The 22,903-nt window shown below is 44.1% G+C and overlaps 2 protein-coding genes across 4 annotated transcripts in view; one reads left to right on the top strand and one right to left on the bottom strand.

Annotated features, from left to right (window-relative positions):
- The window catches only part of QTGAL (queuosine-tRNA galactosyltransferase), a 190,225-nt gene extending 183,079 nt beyond the window's left edge, over positions 1-7,146 (bottom strand). Inside the window, exon 1 of one of the 3 annotated variants that reach the window (XM_077253589.1) lies at positions 7,084-7,146. The gene's annotated coding sequence lies outside the window, so the exon portion shown is untranslated. The remainder of the gene's footprint in view (positions 1-7,083) is intronic. The other 2 variants (XM_077253590.1, XM_077253591.1) reach the window with 2 other exon arrangements.
- A 6,322-nt stretch (positions 7,147-13,468) lies between these two features.
- Positions 13,469-20,979, top strand: LOC143768136 (uncharacterized). The gene is made up of 4 exons (XM_077256823.1): positions 13,469-13,495; positions 13,826-13,988; positions 18,290-18,942; positions 19,353-20,979. Exons 1-4 carry the CDS (start codon positions 13,469-13,471, stop codon positions 19,368-19,370), a joined length of 861 nt encoding a protein of 286 aa, XP_077112938.1. The 3' UTR covers positions 19,371-20,979.
- Positions 20,980-22,903: the final 1,924 nt, after the last annotated feature.

Raw genomic sequence — 22,903 nt, 5'->3', positions numbered from 1 at the left:
GCGTCGTGTTTTGGCGAACCGTCGGCACAAAAAAGTTACATGTAACGTTTTTTTGTGCGTCGCGGCCGGAACTCCGCCCCCTCTTCCCCGGACATTACAATGGGGCAGCAGATGCGTTGAAAAACTGCATCCGCTGCCCCCGTTGTGCTACGTAACACACTGTCCGTCGGTACGTCGGGCCGACAGCCCGTACTGACGGACTAGTGTGAAAGTAGCCTCACATGTACAAATCCTTCTGTCTCTTCATGTGATCCCAGACAAACTGGATGACGTGAGATCGGGGCTCCGTGGGGCCGGATCATCACTTCCAGGACTCTTATTAATGACATTGGCTGGATGTTTGGGGTCAACTCTGTCATCCACAACCTCACCTTCATAGGAGATTAGCTGTTCCTCACCCAGTTTAAGGTTCCTACACAGCTGTTATTTATTATCACAAACTACATATGGAAAGTATGATCATCATCTGTTTGGTATCAGTTAATTATACACCTGTCTATACCCCTAAATCATCCATAACTCTGAGTATAACTAAAGGAACACAAGAGGCGACCTACACCTACTCATTGGATTTAGATTTCTGTTAAGTTACATAGTTATTAAGGTTAATAATAATAATAATAATAATTTTATTTATATAGCGCCAACATATTCCGCAGCGCTTTACAACTTATAGAGGGGACTTATACAGACAACAGACATTACAGCATAACAGAAATCACAGTTCAAAACAGATACCAGGAGGAATGAGGGCCCTGCTGCTGAAGGTTGAAGGAAGACTCTAAGGCTACGTTCACATTTGCGGTCAGCGCCGCAGCGTCGGGCGCCGCATGCGTCATGCGCCCCTATATTTAACATGGGGGCGCATGGACATGCGTTGTGCTGCGTTTTGCGCCGCATGGCCGCAAGCGTTGGACGCAAGAAGCGCATCAAGTTGCATTTTTTTTGCGTCCAACTTTCGGCCAAAAACGACGCATGCGGCGCAAAACGCAGCGTTTTAGCATGCGTTTTGCCGCGTTTTTGTTTGCGTTGTGCGCTGCGGCGCCGACGCTGCGGCGCACAACGCAAATGTGAACGTAGCCTAAGTCCATCTAGTTCAGCCCATAGCCTAACCTAACATGCCCTAACATGTTGATCCAGAGGAAGGCAAAAAAAAACCATGTGACAAAGAGTAAGCTCCACATTGGGGAAAAAAATTCCTTCCCGACCCCACATACGGCAATCAGACTAGTTCCCTGGATCAACGCCCTATTAAGGAATCTAGTGTATATACCCTGTAACATTATACTTTTCCAGAAAGGTATCCAGTCCCCTCTTATATTTAAGTAATGAATCACTCATTACAACATCATACGGCAGAGAGTTCCATAGTCTCACTGCTCTTACAGTAAAGAATCCGCGTCTGTTATTATGCTTAAACCTTTTTTCCTCCAGACGTAGAGGATGCCCCCTTGTCCCTGTCTCAGGTCTATGATTAAAAAGATCATCAGAAAGGTCTTTGTACTGTCCCCTCATATATTTATACATTAACATAAGATCACCCCTTAGCCTTCGTTTTTCCAAACTAAATAGCCCCAAGTGTAATAACCTATCTTGGTATTGCAGACCCCCCAGTCCTCTAATAACCTTGGTCGCTCTTCTCTGCACCCGCTCTAGTTCAGCTATGTCTTTCTTATACACCGGAGACCAGAACTGTGCACAGTATTCTAAGTGTGGTCGAACTAGTGTCTTGTATAGAGGTAAAATTATGTTCTCCTCATGAGCATCTATGCCTCTTTTAATGCATCCCATTATTTTATTTGCCTTTGTAGCAGCTGCCTGACACTGGCCACTGAATATGAGTTTGTCATCCACCCATACTCCCAGGTCTTTTTCATTGCCCAGAGTTTTAGAATTAAGCACATAGTTATACATCTTATTACTTCTACCCAAGTGCATGACGTTACATTTATCCCCATTAAAGCTCATTTGCCATTTATCAGCCCAAGCTTCTAGTTTACATAAATCATCCTGTAATATAAAATTGTCCTCCCCTGTATTGATTACCCTGCAGAGTTTAGTGTCATCTGCAAATATTGAAATTCTACTCTGAATGCCCCCTACAAGGTTATTAATATGTTAAAAAGAAGAGGGCCCAATACTGACCCCTGTGGTACCCCACTGCTAACCGCGACCCAGTCCGAGTGTGCTCCATTAATAACCACCCTTTGTTTCCTATCCCTGAGCCAGCTCTCAACCCACTTGCACATATTTTCCCCTATCCCCATTATTCTCATTTTATGTAACAACCTTTTGTGTGGCACCATATCAAAAGCTTTTGAAAAGTCCATATACACTACATCTACTGGGTTCCCTTGGTCCAGTCCGGAACTTACCTCTTCATAGAAGCTGATCAAATTAGTCTGACATGAACGGTCCCTAGTAAACCCGTGCTGATACTGGGTCATGAGGTTATTCCTCTTCAGATACTCCAGTATAGCATCCCTTAGAATGCCCTCCAGGATTTTACCCACAGTAGAGGTTAAACTTACTGGCCTATAATTTCCGAGTTCAGTTTTTGCCCCTTTTTTGAATATTGGCACCACATTTGCTATACGCCAGTCCTGTGGTACAGACCCTGTTATTATGGACTCTTTAAAGATTAAAAATAATGGTCTATCAATGACTGTACTTAGTTCCTGCAGTACTCGGGGGTGTATCCCATCCGGGCCCCGAGATTTGTCAGTTTTAAGGTACCGTCACACTAAACGATATCGCTAGCGATCCGTGACGTTGCAGCGTCCTGGCTAGCGATATCGTTTAGTTTGACACGCAGCAGCGATCAGGATCCTGCTGTGATATCGCTAGCCGTTGAACAAAGTTCAGAACTTTATTTGGTCGTCAGACCGGCGTGTATCGTCGTGTTTGACACCAAAAGCAACGATACCAGCGATGTTTTACACTGGTAACACGAGGGGAAACATCGGGTTACTAAGCGCAGGGCCGCGCTTAGTAACACGATGTTTACCCTGGTTACCAGTGTAAAATGTAAAAAAAACAAACTACATACTCACCTTCGCGTCCCCCGGCGTCCGCTTCCCACACTGACTGAGCGCCGTAAAGTGAAAGTGAAAGTACAGCACAGCGGTGACGTCACCGCTCTGCTGTTAGGGCTGGCGCTCAGTCAGTGCAGGAAGCGGACGCCGGGGGACGCGAATGTAAGTATGTAGTGTTTGGTTTTTTTCACATTTTACACTGGTAACCAGGGTAAACATCGGGTTACTAAGCGCGGCCCTGCGCTTAGTAACCCGATGTTTACCCTGGTTACCCGGGGACCTCGGCATCGTTGGTCGCTGGAGAGTGGTCTGTGTGACAGCTCTCCAGCGACCAAACAGCGACGCTGCAGCGATCGGCATCGTTGTCTGCATCGCTGCAGCGTCGCTTAGTGCGACGGTACCTTTAGTGATTTTTAGACGCCGCCGTACTTCCTGCTGGGTTAAGCAGGTGACATTTAATTGGGAATTTTTATCACTAGTCATATTGGCTGCCATGGGATTTTCTTTTGTAAATACTGATGAAAAAAAGTCATTTAGCATATTGGCTTTTTCCTCATCCTCATCCACCATTTCACCCAGACTATTTTTAAGGGGGCCAACACTATCATTTTTTAGTTTCTTACTATTTATGTAGTTAAAGAATATTTTGGGGTTATTTTTGCTCTCTCTGGCAATGTGTCTCTCTGTCTCAATCTTTGCTGCCTTGATTTGCTTTTTACAGAATTTATTTAATTTTCTGTATTTATTTAATGCCTCCTCACTACCTACTTCCTTTAATTCTCTAAATGCTTTCTTTTTGTCCCTTATTGCGCCCCTTACAGCTCTATTTAGCCATATTGGTTTCCTCCTATTTCTAGTATGTTTATTCCCATACGGTATATACTGTGCACAGGTCCTATCCAGGATGCTAATAAACGTCTCCCATTTTCTTTGTGTATTTTTATGTCTCAGGATATCGTCCCAGTTAATTGCACCAAGATCCTCTCTCATCCGTTGGAAATTTGCCCTCCTGAAGTTTAGTGTCCTTGTCACCCCTCTATTACACAAGTTCTTTCACTTTGCATTTTGTTATCAGATAAAAAATAAAACTACTAACCCTTCTATTACTGAGAAACGCTTTGTTTACAAAACATGAAGGCAAGGAAAAATTGCTGCTCATTAATGTATGTACAGTCACTGCCCCCACTGTCACCTATACACAGTATCACTCCGCAGTCACTGCCCCCACTGTCACCTATACACAGTATCACTCCGCAGTCACTGCCCCCACTGTCACCTATACACAGTATCACTCCGCAGTCACTGCCCCCACTGTCACCTATACACAGTATCACTCCGCAGTCACTGCCCCCACTGTCACCTATACACAGTATCACTCCGCAGTCACTGCCCCCACTGTCACCTATACACAGTATCACTCAGCAATCACTGCCCCCACTGTCACCTATACACAGTATCACTCCGCAGTCACTGCCCCCACTGTCACCTATACACAGTATCACTCCGCAGTCACTGCCCTCCCTGTCACCTATACACAGTATCACTCCGCAGTCACTGCCCCCCACTGTCACCTATACACAGTATCACTCCGCAGTCACTGCCCCCCACTGTCACCTATACACAGTATCACTCCGCAGTCACTGCCCCCCACTGTCACCTATACACAGTATCACTCCGCAGTCACTGCCCTCCCTGTCACCTATACACAGTATCACTCCGCAGTCACTGCCCTCCCTGTCACCTATACACAGTATCACTCCGCAGTTACTGCCCCCCACTGTCACCTATACACAGTATCACTCCGCAGTCACTGCCCCCCACTGTCACCTATACACAGTATCACTCCGCAGTCACTGCCCTCCCTGTCACCTATACACAGTATCACTCCGCAGTCACTGCCCCCCACTGTCACCTATACACAGTATCACTCCGCAGTCACTGCCCCCCACTGTCACCTATACACAGTATCACTCCGCAGTCACTGCCCTCCCTGTCACCTATACACAGTATCACTCCGCAGTTACTGCCCCCCACTGTCACCTATACACAGTATCACTCCGCAGTCACTGCCCCCCACTGTCACCTATACACAGTATCACTCCGCAGTCACTGCCCTCCCTGTCACCTATACATAGTATCACTCCGCAGTCACTGCCCCCTACTGTCACCTATACACAGTATCACTCCGCAGTCACTGCCCCCACTGTCACCTATACACAGTATCACTCCGCAGTCACTGCCCCCTACTGTCACCTATACACAGTATCACTCCGCAGTCACTGCCCCCACTGTCACCTATACACAGTATCACTCCGCAGTCACTGCCCCCCACTGTCACCTATACACAGTATCACTCCGCAGTCACTGCCCCCACTGTCACCTATACACAGTATCACTCCGCAGTCACTGCCCCCCACTGTCACCTATACACAGTATCACTCCGCAGTCACTGCCCTCCCTGTCACCTATACACAGTATCACTCCGCAGTCACTGCCCCCTACTGTCACCTATACACAGTATCACTCCGCAGTCACTGCCCACCACTGTCACCTATACACAGTATCACTCCGCAGTCACTGCCCCCCACTGTCACCTATACACAGTATCACTCCGCAGTCACTGCCCTCACTGTCACCTATACACAGTATCACTCCGCAGTCACTGCCCCCACTGTCACCTATACACAGTATCACTCCGCAGTCACTGCCCTCCCTGTCACCTATACACAGTATCACTCCGCAGTCACTGCCCCCCAGTCACCTATACACAGTATCACTCCGCAGTCACTGCCCCCACTGTCACCTATACACAGTATCACTCCGCAGTCACTGCCCCCACTGTCACCTATACACAGTATCACTCCGCAGTCACTGCCCTCCCTGTCACCTATACACAGTATCACTCCGCAGTAACTTCCCCCACTGTCACCTATACACAGTATCACTCCGCAGTCACTGCCCCCACTGTCACCTATACACAGTATCACTCCGCAGTCACTGCCCTCCCAGTCACCTATACACAGTATCACTCCGCAGTCACTGCCCCCCACTGTCACCTATACACAGTATCACTCCGCAGTCACTGCCCTCACTGTCACCTATACACAGTATCACTCCGCAGTCACTGCCCCCTACTGTCACCTATACACAGTATCATATCACTCCGCAGTCACTGCCCTCACTGTCACCTATACACAGTATCACTCCGCAGTCACTGCCCCCACTGTCACCTATACACAGTATCACTCCGCAGTCACTGCCCTCCCTGTCACCTATACACAGTATCACTCCGCAGTCACTGCCCCCCAGTCACCTATACACAGTATCACTCCGCAGTCACTGCCCCCACTGTCACCTATACACAGTATCACTCCGCAGTCACTGCCCCCACTGTCACCTATACACAGTATCACTCCGCAGTCACTGCCCCCACTGTCACCTATACACAGTATCACTCCGCAGTCACTGCCCTCCCTGTCACCTATACACAGTATCACTCCGCAGTAACTTCCCCCACTGTCACCTATACACAGTATCACTCCGCAGTCACTGCCCCCACTGTCACCTATACACAGTATCACTCCGCAGTCACTGCCCTCCCTGTCACCTATACACAGTATCACTCCGCAGTCACTGCCCCCCACTGTCACCTATACACATTATCACTCTGCAGTCACTGCCCCCCACTGTCACCTATACACATTATCACTCTGCAGTCACTGCCCCCACTGTCACCTATACACAGTATCACTCCGCAGTCACTGCCCCCCACTGTCACCTATACACAGTATCACTCCGCAGTCACTGCCCCCCACTGTCACCTATACACATTATCACTCTGCAGTCACTGCCCCCACTGTCACCTATACACAGTATCACTCCGCAGTCACTGCCCCCACTGTCACCTATACACAGTATCACTCCGCAGTCACTGCCCCCACTGTCACCTATACACAGTATCACTCCGCAGTCACTGCCCCCACTGTCACCTATACACAGTATCACTCCCCTCCATGTGTTATGGTTTGTCCCTCTTCCCGCCACGCACCTGAGAACTTGAAGCCGATTAGCACCACGTGTATCTACTCCGCAAACTAAAGACGTTTCCGGGGTGGGTCTTGCAGCTGATTGGCCACCTCATAACCTCCCTCACGTCTTATTGGCTAAATCTGCTGTCCATCCAGCCACCTGTTCTGGAGCACAACACTGCAGCATGGTTAACCGTTAGTATCCTGGATTCAATCGGCCAATTATTCCTGTCAGCACAACACAGGAGGAGGCCAAGTGCTAATAACCCATTGTATGCAGTATGTACAATAGGTAAATAGCTGAGCTGTTTATCTGACCCTATCCTGTGTGATACTGTCTGCTGAGCTGTGTATCTAATCCTATCGTGTGATACTGACTGCTGAGCTGTGTATCTAATCCTATCCTGTGTGACACTGTCTGCTGAGCTGTGTATCTGACCCTATCATGTGTGATACTGTCTGCTGAGCCGTGTATCTAATCCTATCCTGTGTGACACTGACTGCTGAGCTGTGTATCTAATCCTATCCTGTGTGACACTGTCTGCTGAGCTGTGTATCTGACCCTATCATGTGTGATACTGTCTGCTGAGCCGTGTATCTAATCCTATCCTGTGTGACACTGACTGCTGAGCTGTGTATCTAATCCTATCCTGTGTGACACTGTCTGCTGAGCTGTGTATCTGACCCTATCATGTGTGGTACTGTCTGCTGAGCTGTGTATCTAATCCTATCCTGTGTGACACTGACTGCTGAGCTGTGTATCTATTCCTATCCTGTGTGACACTGTCTGCTGAGCTGTGTATCTAATCCTATCCTGTGTGACACTGACTGCTGAGCTGTGTACCTAATCCTATCCTGTGTGGTACTGTCTGCTGAGCTGTGTATCTAATCCTATCCTGTGTGACACTGTCTGCTGAGCTGTGTATCTAATCCTATCCTGTGTGATACTGTCTGCTGAGCTGTGTATCTAATCCTATCCTGTGTGACACTGTCTGCTGAGCTGTGTATCTAATCCTATCCTGTGTGATACTGTCTGCTGAGCTGTGTATCTAATCCTATCCTGTGTGACACTGTCTGCTGAGCTGTGTATCTAATCCTATCCTGTGTGATACTGTCTGCTGAGCTGTGTATCTAATCCTATCCTGTGTGATACTGTCTGCTGAGCTGTGTATCTAATCCTATCCTGTGTGATACTGTCTGCTGAGCTGTGTAACTAATCCTATCCTGTGTGATACTGTCTGCTGAGCTGTGTAACTAATCCTATCCTGTGTGATACTGTCTGCTGAGCTGTATATCTAATCCTATCCTGTGTGACACTGTCTGCTGAGCTGTGTATCTAATCCTATCCTGTGTGACACTGACTGCTGAGCTGTGTATCTAATCCTATCCTGTGTGACACTGTCTGCTGAGCTGTGTATCTAATCCTATCCTGTGTGGTACTGTCTGCTGAGCTGTGTATCTAATCCTATCCTGTGTGGTACTGTCTGCTGAGCTGTGTATCTAATCCTCTCCTGTGTGACACTGTCTGCTGAGCTGTGTATCTAATCCTATCCTGTGTGATACTGTCTGCTGAGCTGTGTAACTAATCCTATCCTGTGTGATACTGTCTGCTGAGCTGTGTATCTAATCCTATCCTGTGTGGTACTGTCTGCTGAGCTGTGTATCTAATCCTCTCCTGTGTGACACTGTCTGCTGAGCTGTGTATCTAATCCTATCCTGTGTGATACTGTCTGCTGAGCTGTGTATCTAATCCTATCCTGTGTGGTACTGTCTGCTGAGCTGTGTATCTAATCCTATCCTGTGTGACACTGACTGCTGAGCTGTGTATCTAATCCTATCCTGTGTGGTACTGTCTGCTGAGCTGTGTATCTAATCCTATCCTGTGTGATACTGTCTGCTGAGCTGTGTAACTAATCCTATCCTGTGTGATACTGTCTGCTGAGCTGTGTATCTAATCCTATCCTGTGTGATACTGTCTGCTGAGCTGTGTAACTAATCCTATCCTGTGTGATACTGTCTGCTGAGCTGTGTAACTAATCCTATCCTGTGTGATACTGTCTGCTGAGCTGTGTAACTAATCCTATCCTGTGTGATACTGTCTGCTGAGCTGTGTATCTAATCCTATCCTGTGTGATACTGTCTGCTGAGCTGTGTATCTAATCCTATCCTGTGTACATAGATGCTGTGTAAGGGTAACTATTCGGCTGCCGTCACACGCTCAGTATTTGGTCAGTATTTTACCTCAGTATTTGTAAGCCAAAACCAGGAGTGGGTGATAAATGCAGAAGTGGTGCATATGTTTCTATTATACTTTTCCTCTAATTGTTCCACTCCTGGTTTTGGCTTATAAATACTGATGTAAAATACTGACCAAATACTGCTGTGTGATGGCAGCCGAATAGTTACATAAGTGAGGCAATAAACCAGATAAATAAGTGCGTTTTTTCGACACTCTTAACCCCTTCAGCCCCCTGGGATATTCTGTTTTTGCATTTTCATTTTTTGCTCCCCTTCTTCCCAGAGCCATAACTTTAGTTTTCTGTCAATATGGCCATGTGAGGGCTTGTTTTCTGTGGGACAAGTTGTACTTTTGAACGTCACCATTGATTTTACCATATCGTGTACTGGAAAACGAGAAAAAAAATTCCAATTGTTTTGAAATTGCAAAAAAAGTGCAATCCCACAATTGGTTTTTTTTTACCATGTTCACTAAATGCTAAAACTGACCGGCCATTATGATTCTCCAGGTCATTACAAGTTCACAGACACCAAACATGTCTACTTTCTTTTTTATTTAAGAGGTTAAAAAAATGGCGCCATTTTCCCAGACCAATAGCTGCTCCATCTTTCAGGATCTGGGGCTTATTTTTTGCATGTGGATCTGACTTTTTTCATTGATGCCATTTTGGGTTATATATGATGGTTTGATCACCCATTATTGCATTTTATTGCTATGTTGCGGTGACCAAAAAAAGTGTGTTCCATAAAAGTGGCGCAGCTCGAGAGAAGTCTTGGAGACAGGAGTGTGAAATTTTGGATTATTAGGGTATGTGTCCACGTTCAGGATTGCATCAGGATTTGGTCAGGATTATACGTCAGTGTTTGTAAGCCAAAACCAGGAGTGGGTGATAAATACAGAAGTGGTGCATATGTTTCTATTATACTTTTCCTCTAATTGTTCCACTCCTGGTTTTGGCTTACAAATACTGATGGAAAATCCTGACCAAATCCTGATGCAATCCTGAACGTGGACACATACCCTTAAGGATGTTAGCGAAACGGAGGGCACGAGTAGGGGGGATAGAGACGAGGGAGGAGATGTAGGGTGGTGCTGAGCCATGGAGCGCTTTGTGGGTGAGAGTGATAAGTTTATATTACAGTAATAATATGACAGTGCCTCCCACAGTAATAATATGACAGTGCCTCCCACAGTAATAATATGACAGTGCCTCCCACAGTAATAATATGACAGTGCCTATGGCAGTAATAATATGACAGTGCCTACGGCAGTAATAATATGACAGTGCCTGCCGCAGTAATCATATAACAGTGTATACCGCAGTAACAATATAACAGTGCCTCCCGCAGTAATAATATAACAGTGCCTCCCGCAGTAATAATATGACAGTGCCTGCCGCAGTAATCATATAACAGTGCCTCCCGCAGTAATAATATAACAGTGCCTCCCGCAGTAACAATATCACAGTACCTCCCACAGTAATAATATAACAGTGTATACCGCAGTAACAATATAACAGTGCCTCCCACAGTAATAATATAACAGTACCTCCCACAGTAATAATATAACAGTGTATACCGCAGTAACAATATAACAGTGCCTCCCACAGTAATAATATAACACTGTCTCCCACAGTAATAATATAACACTGTCTCTCACAGTAATAATATAACAGTGCCTCCCACAGTAATAATATAACAGTGCCTCCCACAGTAACAATATAACAGTGCCTCCCACAGTAATAATATAACACTGTCTCCCACAGTAATAATATAACACTGTCTCTCACAGTAATAATATAACAGTGCCTCCCACAGTAATAATATAACAGTGTATACCGCAGTAATAATATAACAGTGCCTCCCACAGTAATAATATAACAGTGTATACCGCAGTAATAATATAACAGTGTATACCGCAGTAATAATATAACAGTGCCTCCCACAGTAACAATATAACAGTGCCTACCGCAGTAATAATATAACAGTGTATACCGCAGTAATAATATAACAGTGCCTACAGCAGTAATAATATAACAGTGCCTACGGCAGTAATAATATAACAGTGCCTACGGCAGTACTAATATAACAGTGCCTCCCACAGTACTAATATAACAGTGCCTCCCACAGTACTAATATAACAGTGCCTCCCGCAGTACTAATATAACAGTGCCTACGGCAGTAATAATATAACAGTGCCTCCCACAGTAATAATATAACAGTGCCTCCCACAGTAATAATATAACAGTGTATACCGCAGTAATAATATAACAGTGCCTCCCACAGTAATAATATAACAGTGCCTCCCACAGTAATAATATAACAGTTATCTTTTTCAATAATATGTCCAATATTACCATATGGCACTTCAAAATATACAAAACAACAACATGGAAAACCAGTGGTATTAACCACTGAGTCCAAAGAAGAGAACCATAAAATTATCACTAAAAAGACTATTTATTATTAACAAGAAATAAAACAAGGTTACAGAACTTATATTACACCAAGATACCCAAGGGGCCGAAAATACCCTAAAAAGGAATATGCATTGCCATAATATTCATTGCCACATTTAGTGAAAGCGAAAGATACACAACAATTTTAATAACCTAAATAAAATATATTGTATAGCCAGATCAACCTGATGCATGTCATTTGTGCATATAGTGATCCACTGTGCCCCTATGGGGAATACATAGTATGCTCTCAGGACATGCAGAATACAGGAATTACAAAGACTAAAGTGCAAAGTATAGGTTATCTCACCGCCGTAGTTTGTAAGTGAATAAAGGCTGCAGATCCTCGGTATCGGGTGATTCGGCGTTCCCCTGTCGCCCCGACACGCGTTTCGCCCTTAGCTTCTTCTGGGGGCGTGCCCAAGGGATGAAAGGTGCGGCTATTTAAATGAGTGACGGCCAATGAACGTGCAAGGACAAAAACAGAGCTGTGATGTCAGTGTTTTTCTATTGGTACAGCCATATCCGATACCGGCCAATAGTTAACTACTGCCTGCGCTGTGTCTAGGTTACCATTAAACGGAAGTAACGACAAAGACCCGCTAATAAAACCCATGTACCATATAGACACCATAGTATAAAGTTGTCAGGCGTATAAGTGTTAGCGCACTACGAGTAGAATGTACAGCGCATGCGGTCAGCAGCATCAGCCATATAAAGGCACTTCTCTGATTGCGCTCCCTGTACCATGCACAATGATTTGCGCAGGCTCAGTATGGAGCGCTCCGAGAAATGCAAGGTGATCTGATGATCCACGCATGCGCTCCTTCTCTCTAGTGCCCTATGAAGACAAGTGCAGGGATGTGATATTAAAAGTGCTGGACCAATTAAGTACATTATAAAGCATAAAACGGTAGGTCTATATAAAGTGCCAAGTGATGGGAAAACTACGAATTTGCAAAAATAGGAATTTATTCCATATAAAGTGCATATATTAAAGTCACTATAAATTACTGAATAAACTAGGCACATAATAATACCATTAAAACACGATAATGACAGTGCTAAAAAAGGACTGAATACATACAATCCCTATAATCTCAAGTACAATAAAGTGCTAAAAAAGAGGACAAATTAAATACATAAGTGAAAAGGAACAATTATATACACATACATATATAACCACCCAACGTGTGTGTTATGATAAAATTCCTATAAGGTGACAATTCAGCCCATATATGGACTCAAAAGACATAGTCCATACTGAACCATATTGAAAAGACTATAATATGTTACTAAAAATCAGACAACCACACATCACAATAGCATATTCCGGATGCACCATAAAACCATATATTACAACAAATAGAAATGAAAATAGTCCCGATGTTTAAAAGACCCAGCCACCACTCATCAAAGCGGCGTATAGTGAATAAGTCCATATTGAACAAGATAAAAGTCCATGAAAAAAAAGTATCTTCAGGAAAGTTCCAAAGGAAACCCCGGAATTGCTCTTTGCATATCCACGAAAGCACCAATTTCACCGCCACAGGATAAGCCAGGAGTGAAAGATCTCCATGAAAAAGCACCCATTAAATAGCCATAAAAAACTAGGATAAAAAAGACACTGCTTAATAAACAGTACAATACATACAATACACGTAACTGCTAAAATTACATAATAATAAAATAACCCATCCCTAAAAAGATGGAGGAGGAAAATAATTTGACAGAGGTTAGTATTATCCCTCCAAAACTTTTTTCTAAATCTAAGAAATTTCCTCCCCTTAGTATATGCCCATCAGTTGATACCTTTGTAAAATTGGTATCAAGAGACATTGAAGAATTAGCTAGAACTCAAAAAAGTGTCTCTAATATAACCAAGTTGGAACGCCAGGCTATACAGGAGCTTAAGGAGTGGTCAGATGTAGTATACAAGCCGGCCGATAAAGGCGGCAACCTGGTCATTTGACCGAAAGATCAATATGAGAGACAAGCCTATAAATTACTCAATGATACAACTTGCTATAAACGTCTTACTTTTAACCCTTTGTCTTCCTTCCAGAAAACTTTACTGGACATCATTGATAAGGCTTTTATACAGGGAATTGTTTCCAAGAAGTTGGTGGATAATATACGGCTGAACCATCCTAAACTTCCTACTTTCTACCTGATCCCTAAGCTTCACAAGAATGCTTTAGATCCACCTGGTCGACCTATAGTTTCAGGTAATGATGGGCCGTGTGCAGGGCCGGACTGGGACTAAAATTCAGCCCTGGCATTTGAAGTTACACAGGCCCACTTGTCACATGGTGACTGTATAATATCTTTGTACACTTGTAGGCAGGGCCGGTTTTAGGCAAAGTGGGGCCCTAGGCAAAGTTTAAAATGGGTCCCCAAATGCTAACATATTGCACATCACACAGAAGCCTTTCTGTTGTATTTACGTGCGCTGAGTTCAGGCCGCTAAACGAGTTTGATCGACAATACTGAAGTTGTTCAACGCTTGTTTCCCAGCCTCTTTCCACCAGCTGAGGAATAATGATGAGACAGAACGATCACTAATAGATCACCATACAGTATCATGTTTTCAGCAGCACATCTACAGTTTACACTGGCAATGTGCTGCTGACAACAAGGCTTTTTGTTCCAGCAAAAACAATCCGAATATGCAGCATTTTACTTGTTTAGTAAAATACACCCCATAGTCCTCCATATATTATAATGTGCTCCATAGTCCTCCATATAGTATAATACACTCCCTATAGTCCTCCATATATTAAAATACACTGCTCAGTCCTCCACATAGTATAATACACTCCTCATAGTCCTCCATATAGCATAATACAATCCTCATAGTCCTCCATATAGCATAATACAATCCTCATAGTGCTCCATATAGTATAATGCACCGCCACAGTCATCCATGTAGTACAATTCACTTCCCATAGTATAATGCACCCCATAGTTCTTCATATAGTATAACGTATTCCCCATAGTCCTCGATACAGTATAATGCAGCCCACATATAGTATAATGCAGCCACCCCAGAGTATAATGCAGCCACCCCAGAGTATAATGCAGCCACCCCAGAGTATAATGCAGCCACCCCACAGAGTATAATGCAGCCACCCCAGAGTATGTAACCCCCATAGAATATAATACAGCCCACCTCCCCATAATATATAATGTAGCCCCCCATAGAATATAATGCAGCCCCCCATAGTATATAACGCAGCCTCCCCCATAGAATATAATATACCCCCACAATAGTATATAACACAGCCACATAGTACATAACATGGCCTCCCCCATAGAATATAATATACTCCCCATAGTATATAGCAAAGCCCGCATATTATATAGCACAAACCGCATAGTATACAGCACAGCCTGCATACTATAGCACAGCTCGCGTAGTAGATAACACAGCCCACACAGCAGTATTCAGCACAGACCACACAGTAGTATACAGCACAGACCACACAGTAGTATACAGCACAGCCCATGTAGAAGTATACAGCACAGTCCACACAGTAGTATACAGCACAGCCCACAGAGTAATATATACAGCACAGCCCACAAAGTAATAAATACAGCACAGCCCACAAAGTAATATATACAGCACAGCCCACAGAGAACTATATACAGCACAGCCCACAGAGAACTATATACAGCACAGCCCACAGAGAACTATATACAGCACAGCCCAGAGAGTACTATATACAGCACAGCCCACAGAGTACTATATACAGCACAGCCCACAGAGTACTATATACAGCACAGCCCACAGAGTACTATATACAGCACAGCCCACAGAGAACTATATACAGCCCACAGTAGTATACAGCACAGAGCACAGCCCACAGAGAACTATATACAGCACAGAGCACAGCCCACAGAGAACTATATACAGCCCACAGTAGCATACAGCACAGAGCACAGCCCACAGAGAGCTATATACAGCCCACAGTAGCATACAGCACAGAGCACAGCCCACAGAGAACTCTATACAGCCCACAGTAGTATACAGCACAGAGCACAGCCCACAGAGAACTATATACAGCCCACAGTAGCATACAGCACAGAGCACAGCCCACAGAGAACTATATACAGCCCACAGTAGTATACAGCACAGCCCACAGAGAACTATATACAGCACAGAGCACAGCCCACAGAGAACTATATACAGCCCACAGTAGCATACAGCACAGAGCACAGCCCACAGAGAGCTATATACAGCCCACAGTAGTATACAGCACAGAGCACAGCCCACAGAGAACTATATACAGCCCACAGTAGTATACAGCACAGAGCACAGCCCACAGAGAACTATATACAGCCCACAGCAGTATACAGCACAGAGCACAGCCCACAGAGAACTATATATAGCACAGAGCACACAGTAGTATACAGCACAGAGCACAGCCCACAGAGAGCTATATACAGCCCACAGCAGTATACAGCACAGCCCACAGAGAACTATATACAGCCCACAGCAGTATACAGCACAGAGCACAGCCCACAGAGAACTATATATAGCACAGAGCACACAGTAGTATACAGCACAGAGCACAGCCCACAGAGAGCTATATACAGCCCACAGCAGTATACAGCACAGAGCACAGCCCACAGAGAACTATATATAGCACAGAGCACACAGTAGTATACAGCACAGAGCACAGCCCACAGAGAGCTATATACAGCCCACAGCAGTATACAGCACAGAGCACAGCCCACAGAGAGCTATATACAGCCCACAGCAGTATACAGCACAGAGCACAGCCCACAGAGAGCTATATACAGCCCACAGCAGTATACAGCCCAGAGCACAGCCCACAGAGAGCTATATACAGCCCACAGCAGTATACAGCACAGAGCACAGCCCACAGAGAACTATATACAGCCCACAGCAGTATACAGCACAGAGCACAGCCCACAGAACTATATACAGCCCACAGCAGTATACAGCACAGAGCACAGCCCACAGAGAACTATATATAGCACAGAGCACACAGTAGTATACAGCACAGAGCACAGCCCACAACAGTATACAGCACAGAGCACAGCCCACAGAGAACTATATACAGCCCACAGCAGTATACAGCACAGAGCACAGCCCACAGAGAACTATATATAGCACAGAGCACACAGTAGTATACAGCACAGAGCACAGCCCACAGAGAGCTATATACAGCCCACAGCAGTATACAGCACAGCCCACAGAGAGCTATATACAGCCCACAGCAGTATACAGCACAGAGCACAGCCCACAGAGAGCTATATACAGCCCACAGCAGTATACAGCACAGAGCACAGCCCACAGAGTACTATATACAGCCCACAGTAGTGTAGAGCACAGCCCACAGAGAACTATATACAGCCCACAGCAGTATACAGCACAGAGCACAGCCCACAGAGAACTATATACAGCCCACAGCAGTATACAGCACAGAGCACAGCCCACAGAGAACTATATACAGCCCACATCTCTTCTCTTCCTCCCCTCACCTCCTCCGAGAATGGCCCCACAGTCCAGAAAAAAAAAAACTCTCCTCACCTCTCCTCGTGCCCAGCGTTGCTTCCTGGTTCCTGCTCCTGTCTCGGCAGCTGCAGTCTGCCCGGGACACAGCAGGTGCGCGATGATATGACATCATCGCGCACCCGCAGTGTCAGAGGCAGAGCGGGGAATGATGGGAGAGGAGCGTCTGTAGACGCTCTCTCCTCCATCATTGCATTCAACTGTACCGGCGTCTATACGCCGGTATAGTTGAATGCGACGGCGGGGGCGGCGGATTGAGCGGCCCACCACTGGCACCGGCCCTTCTGGCATTTGCCAGAAGTGCCCTATGGCCAGTCCGGCCCTGGCCGTGTGAATTGATTGCAAATATAGTGGATCATTTCCTGAAACCCTTAGTTACAAATTTACCCTCTTACATCAGGGACACCACGTCGGCCTTACAGAGATTAGATCAATTATACCTGGATGAGGGTATGATCATTGTAACGGCCGACGTGGAATCTTTATATACTTCTATCCGCCATCAAGATGGTCTAAGGGCGGTTAAACGATTCCTCTCTTCAAGCTCCCTTGATGATCCGTTGATTGAACTTCTTTTGGTACTTTTGGAGTTTTTATTAACCCATAATGCGTTCATTTTTAACACTCATATATACCTACAATTGCAGGGCACTGCGATGGGGCCCTCATGTGCCCCCTCATATGCCAATTTGTTTTTGGGATCTTGGGAGATGGACATCTTTCATAGTGACCTCATCCAGAGTATGTCCAAGGTTCATAACTGGATGAGGTACATTGATGATGTCCTTTTCCTATGGGATGGCACACTTGAGGAACTAAACATTCTGATGAGACAATTGAATGATAATAACTTGAACATAAAACTTACCTTTAAATCAGGAAGAGAAATGGACTTTTTGGACATTAAGATGTGTGTGGATACGGATGGGCGAATTAATACGGATATATTCAGGAAACCTACTTCTACAAATTCTTTTTTATCCGCAGATTCGTCACATCCACCATCAATTATTCGTGGGATTCCCATTGGCCAATATCTTCGAGCTAAACGTATTTGCTCAAATGAGGAAAATTTTAATAAACAAGCCATTGATCTTACTGGTAGATTTCTGGACAGAGGCTATAGTAAAAGGGCTATAAAAAGAGGCTATCAAAGAGCTGCCAAAGCATCCAGAGATCAACTATTATATCGTACGTCAAGATCTACAACAAGAGAGAATAATAACCAAGTTCGGTTCATTTCTACATTTAACAAAGAATGGAAAAATCTGAAGGACATTGTTTATAAGCATTGGGAGGTACTAATGGTGGATCCGATCCTTAGAGGAATGCTTCCAACACAACCATCAATTGTGGCTAGAAGATCTGCCAATTTAAAGGACCTATTGGTCCATAGCCACTATGAGTCTACAAGGACAGCTAATAAACAAGTAAATCAGAAAGAATTGCCAGGTTTATTTCCCTGTGGTCTTTGTAAGGGTTGTTACAATCATAATAAATCTACAACCTTTAAGAATTGGAATGGATCTCGCACTTATACTATCCGGCAATATCTCACATGTGCGTCAGTTGGAGTCATCTACCACGCTACCTGTCCCTGTGGGGAGGTTTATATAGGCCTGACCACTAGGGAATTAAAGGTAAGAACTCGTGAGCACATTAGGGATATAGAGAAAGCTAAAACTATTAAAGAAATTTCCTCTCTCAAGAGTCTTCCTAGGCATTTCAAAAGTTATCATGAATGCAACGCGAGAGGTTTGATGATTAAGGCAATAGATCAGGTTATACTTGGATCTCGGGGAGGAGACTTGGGTAGAATTCTAGCCCGAGTAGAGAGTAAGTGGATTTACAGGTTGGGGACCCTGAGTCCAGGAGGTCTTAATGAAAATTTGGGATTTGCAGCGTTTCTGTAGAAGTGTGGGCCACTGAATTTGTGTAACTTTTGTAAGCATCTTTTTAGGGATGGGTTATTTTATTATTATGTAATTTTAGCAGTTACGTGTATTGTATGTATTGTACTGTTTATTAATCAGTGTCTTTTTTATCCTAGTTTTTTATGGCTATTTAATGGGTGCTTTTTCATGGAGATCTTTCACTCCTGGCTTATCCTGTGGCGGTGAAATTGGTGCTTTCGCGGACATGCAAAGAGCAATTCCGGCGTTTCCTTTGGAACTTTCCTGAAGATAATTTTTTTTCATGGACTTTTATCTTGTTCAATATGGACTTATTCACTATACGCCGCTTTGATGAGTGGTGGCTGGGTCTTTTAAACATCGGGACTATTTTCATTTCTATTTGTTGTAATATATGGTTTTATGGTGCATCCGGAATATGCTATTGTGATGTGTGGTTGTCTGATTTTTAGTAACATATTATAGTCTTTTCAATATGGTTCAGTATGGACTATGTCTTTTGAGTCCATATATGGGCTGAATTGTCACCTTATAGGAATTTTATCATAACACACACGTTGGGTGGTTATATATGTATGTGTATATAATTGTTCCTTTTCACTTATGTATTTAATTTGTCCTCTTTTTTAGCACTTTATTGTACTTGAGATTATAGGGATTGTATGTATTCAGTCCTTTTTTAGCACTGTCATTATCGTGTTTTAATGGTATTATTATGTGCCTAGTTTATTCAGTAATTTATAGTGACTTTAATATATGCACTTTATATGGAATAAATTCCTGTTTTTGCACATTCATAGTTTTCCCATCACTTGGCACTTTATATAGACCTACCGTTTTATGCTTTATAATGTACTTAATTGGTTCAGCACTTTTAATATCACGTCCCTGCACTTGTCTTCATAGGGCACTAGAGAGAAGGAGCGCATGCGTGGATCATCAGATCACCTTGCATTTCTCGGAGCGCTCCATACTGAGCCTGCGCAAATCATTGTGCATGGTACAGGGAGCGCAATCAGAGAAGTGCCTTTATATGGCTGATGCTGCTGACCGCATGCGCCGTACATTCTACTCGTAGTGCGCTAACACTTATACGCCTGACAACTTTATACTATGGTGTCTATATGGTACATGGGTTTTATTAGCGGGTCTTTGTCGTTACTTCCGTTTAATGGTAACCTAGACACAGCGCAGGCAGTAGTTAACTATTGGCCGGTATCTTGGATATGGCTGTACCAATAGAAAAACACTGACATCACAGCTCTGTTTTTGTCCTTGCACGTTCATTGGCCGTCACTCATTTAAATAGCCGCACCTTTCATCCCTTGGGCACGCCCCCGGAAGAAGCTAAGGGCGAAACGCGCGTCGGGGCGACAGGGGAACGCCGAATCACCCGATACCGAGGATCTGCAGCCTTTATTCACTTACAAACTACGGCGGTGAGATAACCTATACTTTGCACTTTGGTCTTTGTAATTCCTGTATTCTGCATGTCCTGAGAGCATACTATGTATTCCCCATAGGGGCACAGTGGATCACTATATGCACAAATGACATGCATCAGGTTGATCTGGCTATACAATATATTTTATTTAGGTTATTAAAATTGTTGTGTATCTTTCGCTTTCACTAAATGTGGCAATGAATATTATGGCAATGCATATTCCTTTTTAGGGTATTTTCGGCCCCTTGGGTATCTTGGTGTAATATAAGTTCTGTAACCTTGTTTTATTTCTTGTTAATAATAAATAGTCTTTTTAGTGATAATTTTATGGTTCTCTTCTTTGGACTCAGTGGTTAATACCACTGGTTTTCCATGTTGTTGTTTAATAATATAACAGTGTATAACGCAGTAATAATATGACAGTGCCTCCCACAGTAATAATATAACAGTACCTGCCGCAGTAATAATATGACAGTGCCTCCCACAGTAATAATATAACAGTACCTGCCGCAGTAATAATATGACAGTGCCTACCGCAGTAATAATATGACAGTGCTTACCACAGTAATAATATAACAGTGCCTCCCACAGTAATATAACAGTGCCTCCCACAGTAATAATATAACAGTGCCTGCCGCAGTAATAATATGACAGTGCCTCCCATAGTAATAATATAACAGTGCCTCCCACAGTAATAATATAACAGTGCTTACCGCGGTAATAATATGACAGTGCCTCCCACAGTAATAATATAACAGTGCCTCCCACAGTAATAATATAACAGTGCTTACCGCGGTAATAATATGACAGTGCCTCCCACAGTAATAATATAACAGTGCTTACCGCAGTGATAATATAATAGTGCCTCCCACAGTAATAATATAACAGTGCCTCCCACAGTAATAATATAACAGTGCCTACCGCAGTGATAATATAATAGTGCCTCCCACAGTAATAATATAACAGTGCCTACCGCAGTGATAATATAATAGTGCCTCCCACAGTAATAATATAACAGTGCCTCCCACAGTAATAATATAACAGTGCTTACCGCGGTAATAATATGACAGTGCCTCCCACAGTAATAATATAACAGTGCCTCCCACAGTAATAATATAACAGTGCATACCACAGTAATAATATAACTTTGCCTACTGATGGACCACAATAACTTTGCCTACTGATGGACCACAATAACAGTGCCTACCGGAGGACTATAATAACCATGCCTACTGTGGGACTACAATAACAGTGCCTACTGCAGGACTACAATAACAGTGCCTACCGGAGGACTACAATAAGCATGCCTACTGGTCGACTACAATAACAGTGCCTTCTGCAGGACTACAATAACAGTGCCTACTGGAGGACTACAATAACAGTGCCTACTGGAGGACTACAATAACAGTGCCTACTGGAGGACTACAATAACAGTGCCTACAGCAGGACTACAATAACAGTGCCTACTGGAGGACTACAGTAACAGTGCCTACTGCTTGACTACAGTAACTGTGCCTTCTGCGGGACTACAATAACAGTGCCTACTACTGGACTACAATAACAGTGCCTACTGGAGGACTACAGTAACAGTGCCTACTGCAGTTTTACAGTATCTGTGCCTACTGCAGTTCTATAATAACAGTGCCTACTGGAGGACTACAGTAACCGTGCCTACTGCAGTTCTATAATAGCAGTGCCTACTGGAGGACTACAGTAACAATGCCTACTGTGGAACTACAATAACAGTGCCTACTGTGGGACTACAATAACGCCTACTGTGGAACTACAATAGCAGTGCCTACTACAGTACATGCCGGATCCTTATCAGCACCGTCATCATCTCTTGGGGGCCCCCATAAACATTAGACTGTCGGCCGAATTCGCCAATATCAGCGGTTCCTCCGACTGTAATGTAGTGTGTACGGTGGCCTCACCAGGACCCCAAAAGCATGTGGTGATAATGATAGTTATTTTAGCTTCACTAGGAACCATGATAGTGGTACTGTGCAGGTAGAGACAGGTATAGTGTCTACACTATGGTACATACAATTATTGTGGCACTGTGACACCAAAAGTACAAGCATTATACTGTGGGTAGTGTGGTAGGCACTGTTATTGTAGTCCCACAGTAGGCACTATTATTGTAGTCGAACATGTTCGGTGGAGATGTTCTCTCATAGAGAACACAACAGTACTTGGGGCTGGTGGCTGAATGATTGGACAAAGCATCTATCCATTGTATAT

Source organism: Ranitomeya variabilis, chromosome 4, assembly GCF_051348905.1.
Source record: "Ranitomeya variabilis isolate aRanVar5 chromosome 4, aRanVar5.hap1, whole genome shotgun sequence".
Lineage (NCBI taxonomy): Eukaryota > Metazoa > Chordata > Amphibia > Anura > Dendrobatidae > Ranitomeya > Ranitomeya variabilis.
Note: the sequence above shows the minus strand (reverse complement) of the source record. Positions and strands in the feature narration are given on the sequence as shown.

What these genes read in the sequence shown, in the direction of transcription:
- LOC143768136 (XM_077256823.1), top strand. Translation starts at nt 13,469, where the DNA reads ATGGAGGAGGAAAATAATTTGACAGAG. An exon ending in AGGAAAATAATTTGACAGAG is followed by an intron (nt 13,496 to 13,825) that starts GTTAGTATTATC and finishes TCTTCCTTCCAG; the next exon opens with AAAACTTTACTGGACATCAT. An exon ending in TGGTCGACCTATAGTTTCAG is followed by an intron (nt 13,989 to 18,289) that starts GTAATGATGGGC and finishes TTTTATCCGCAG; the next exon opens with ATTCGTCACATCCACCATCA.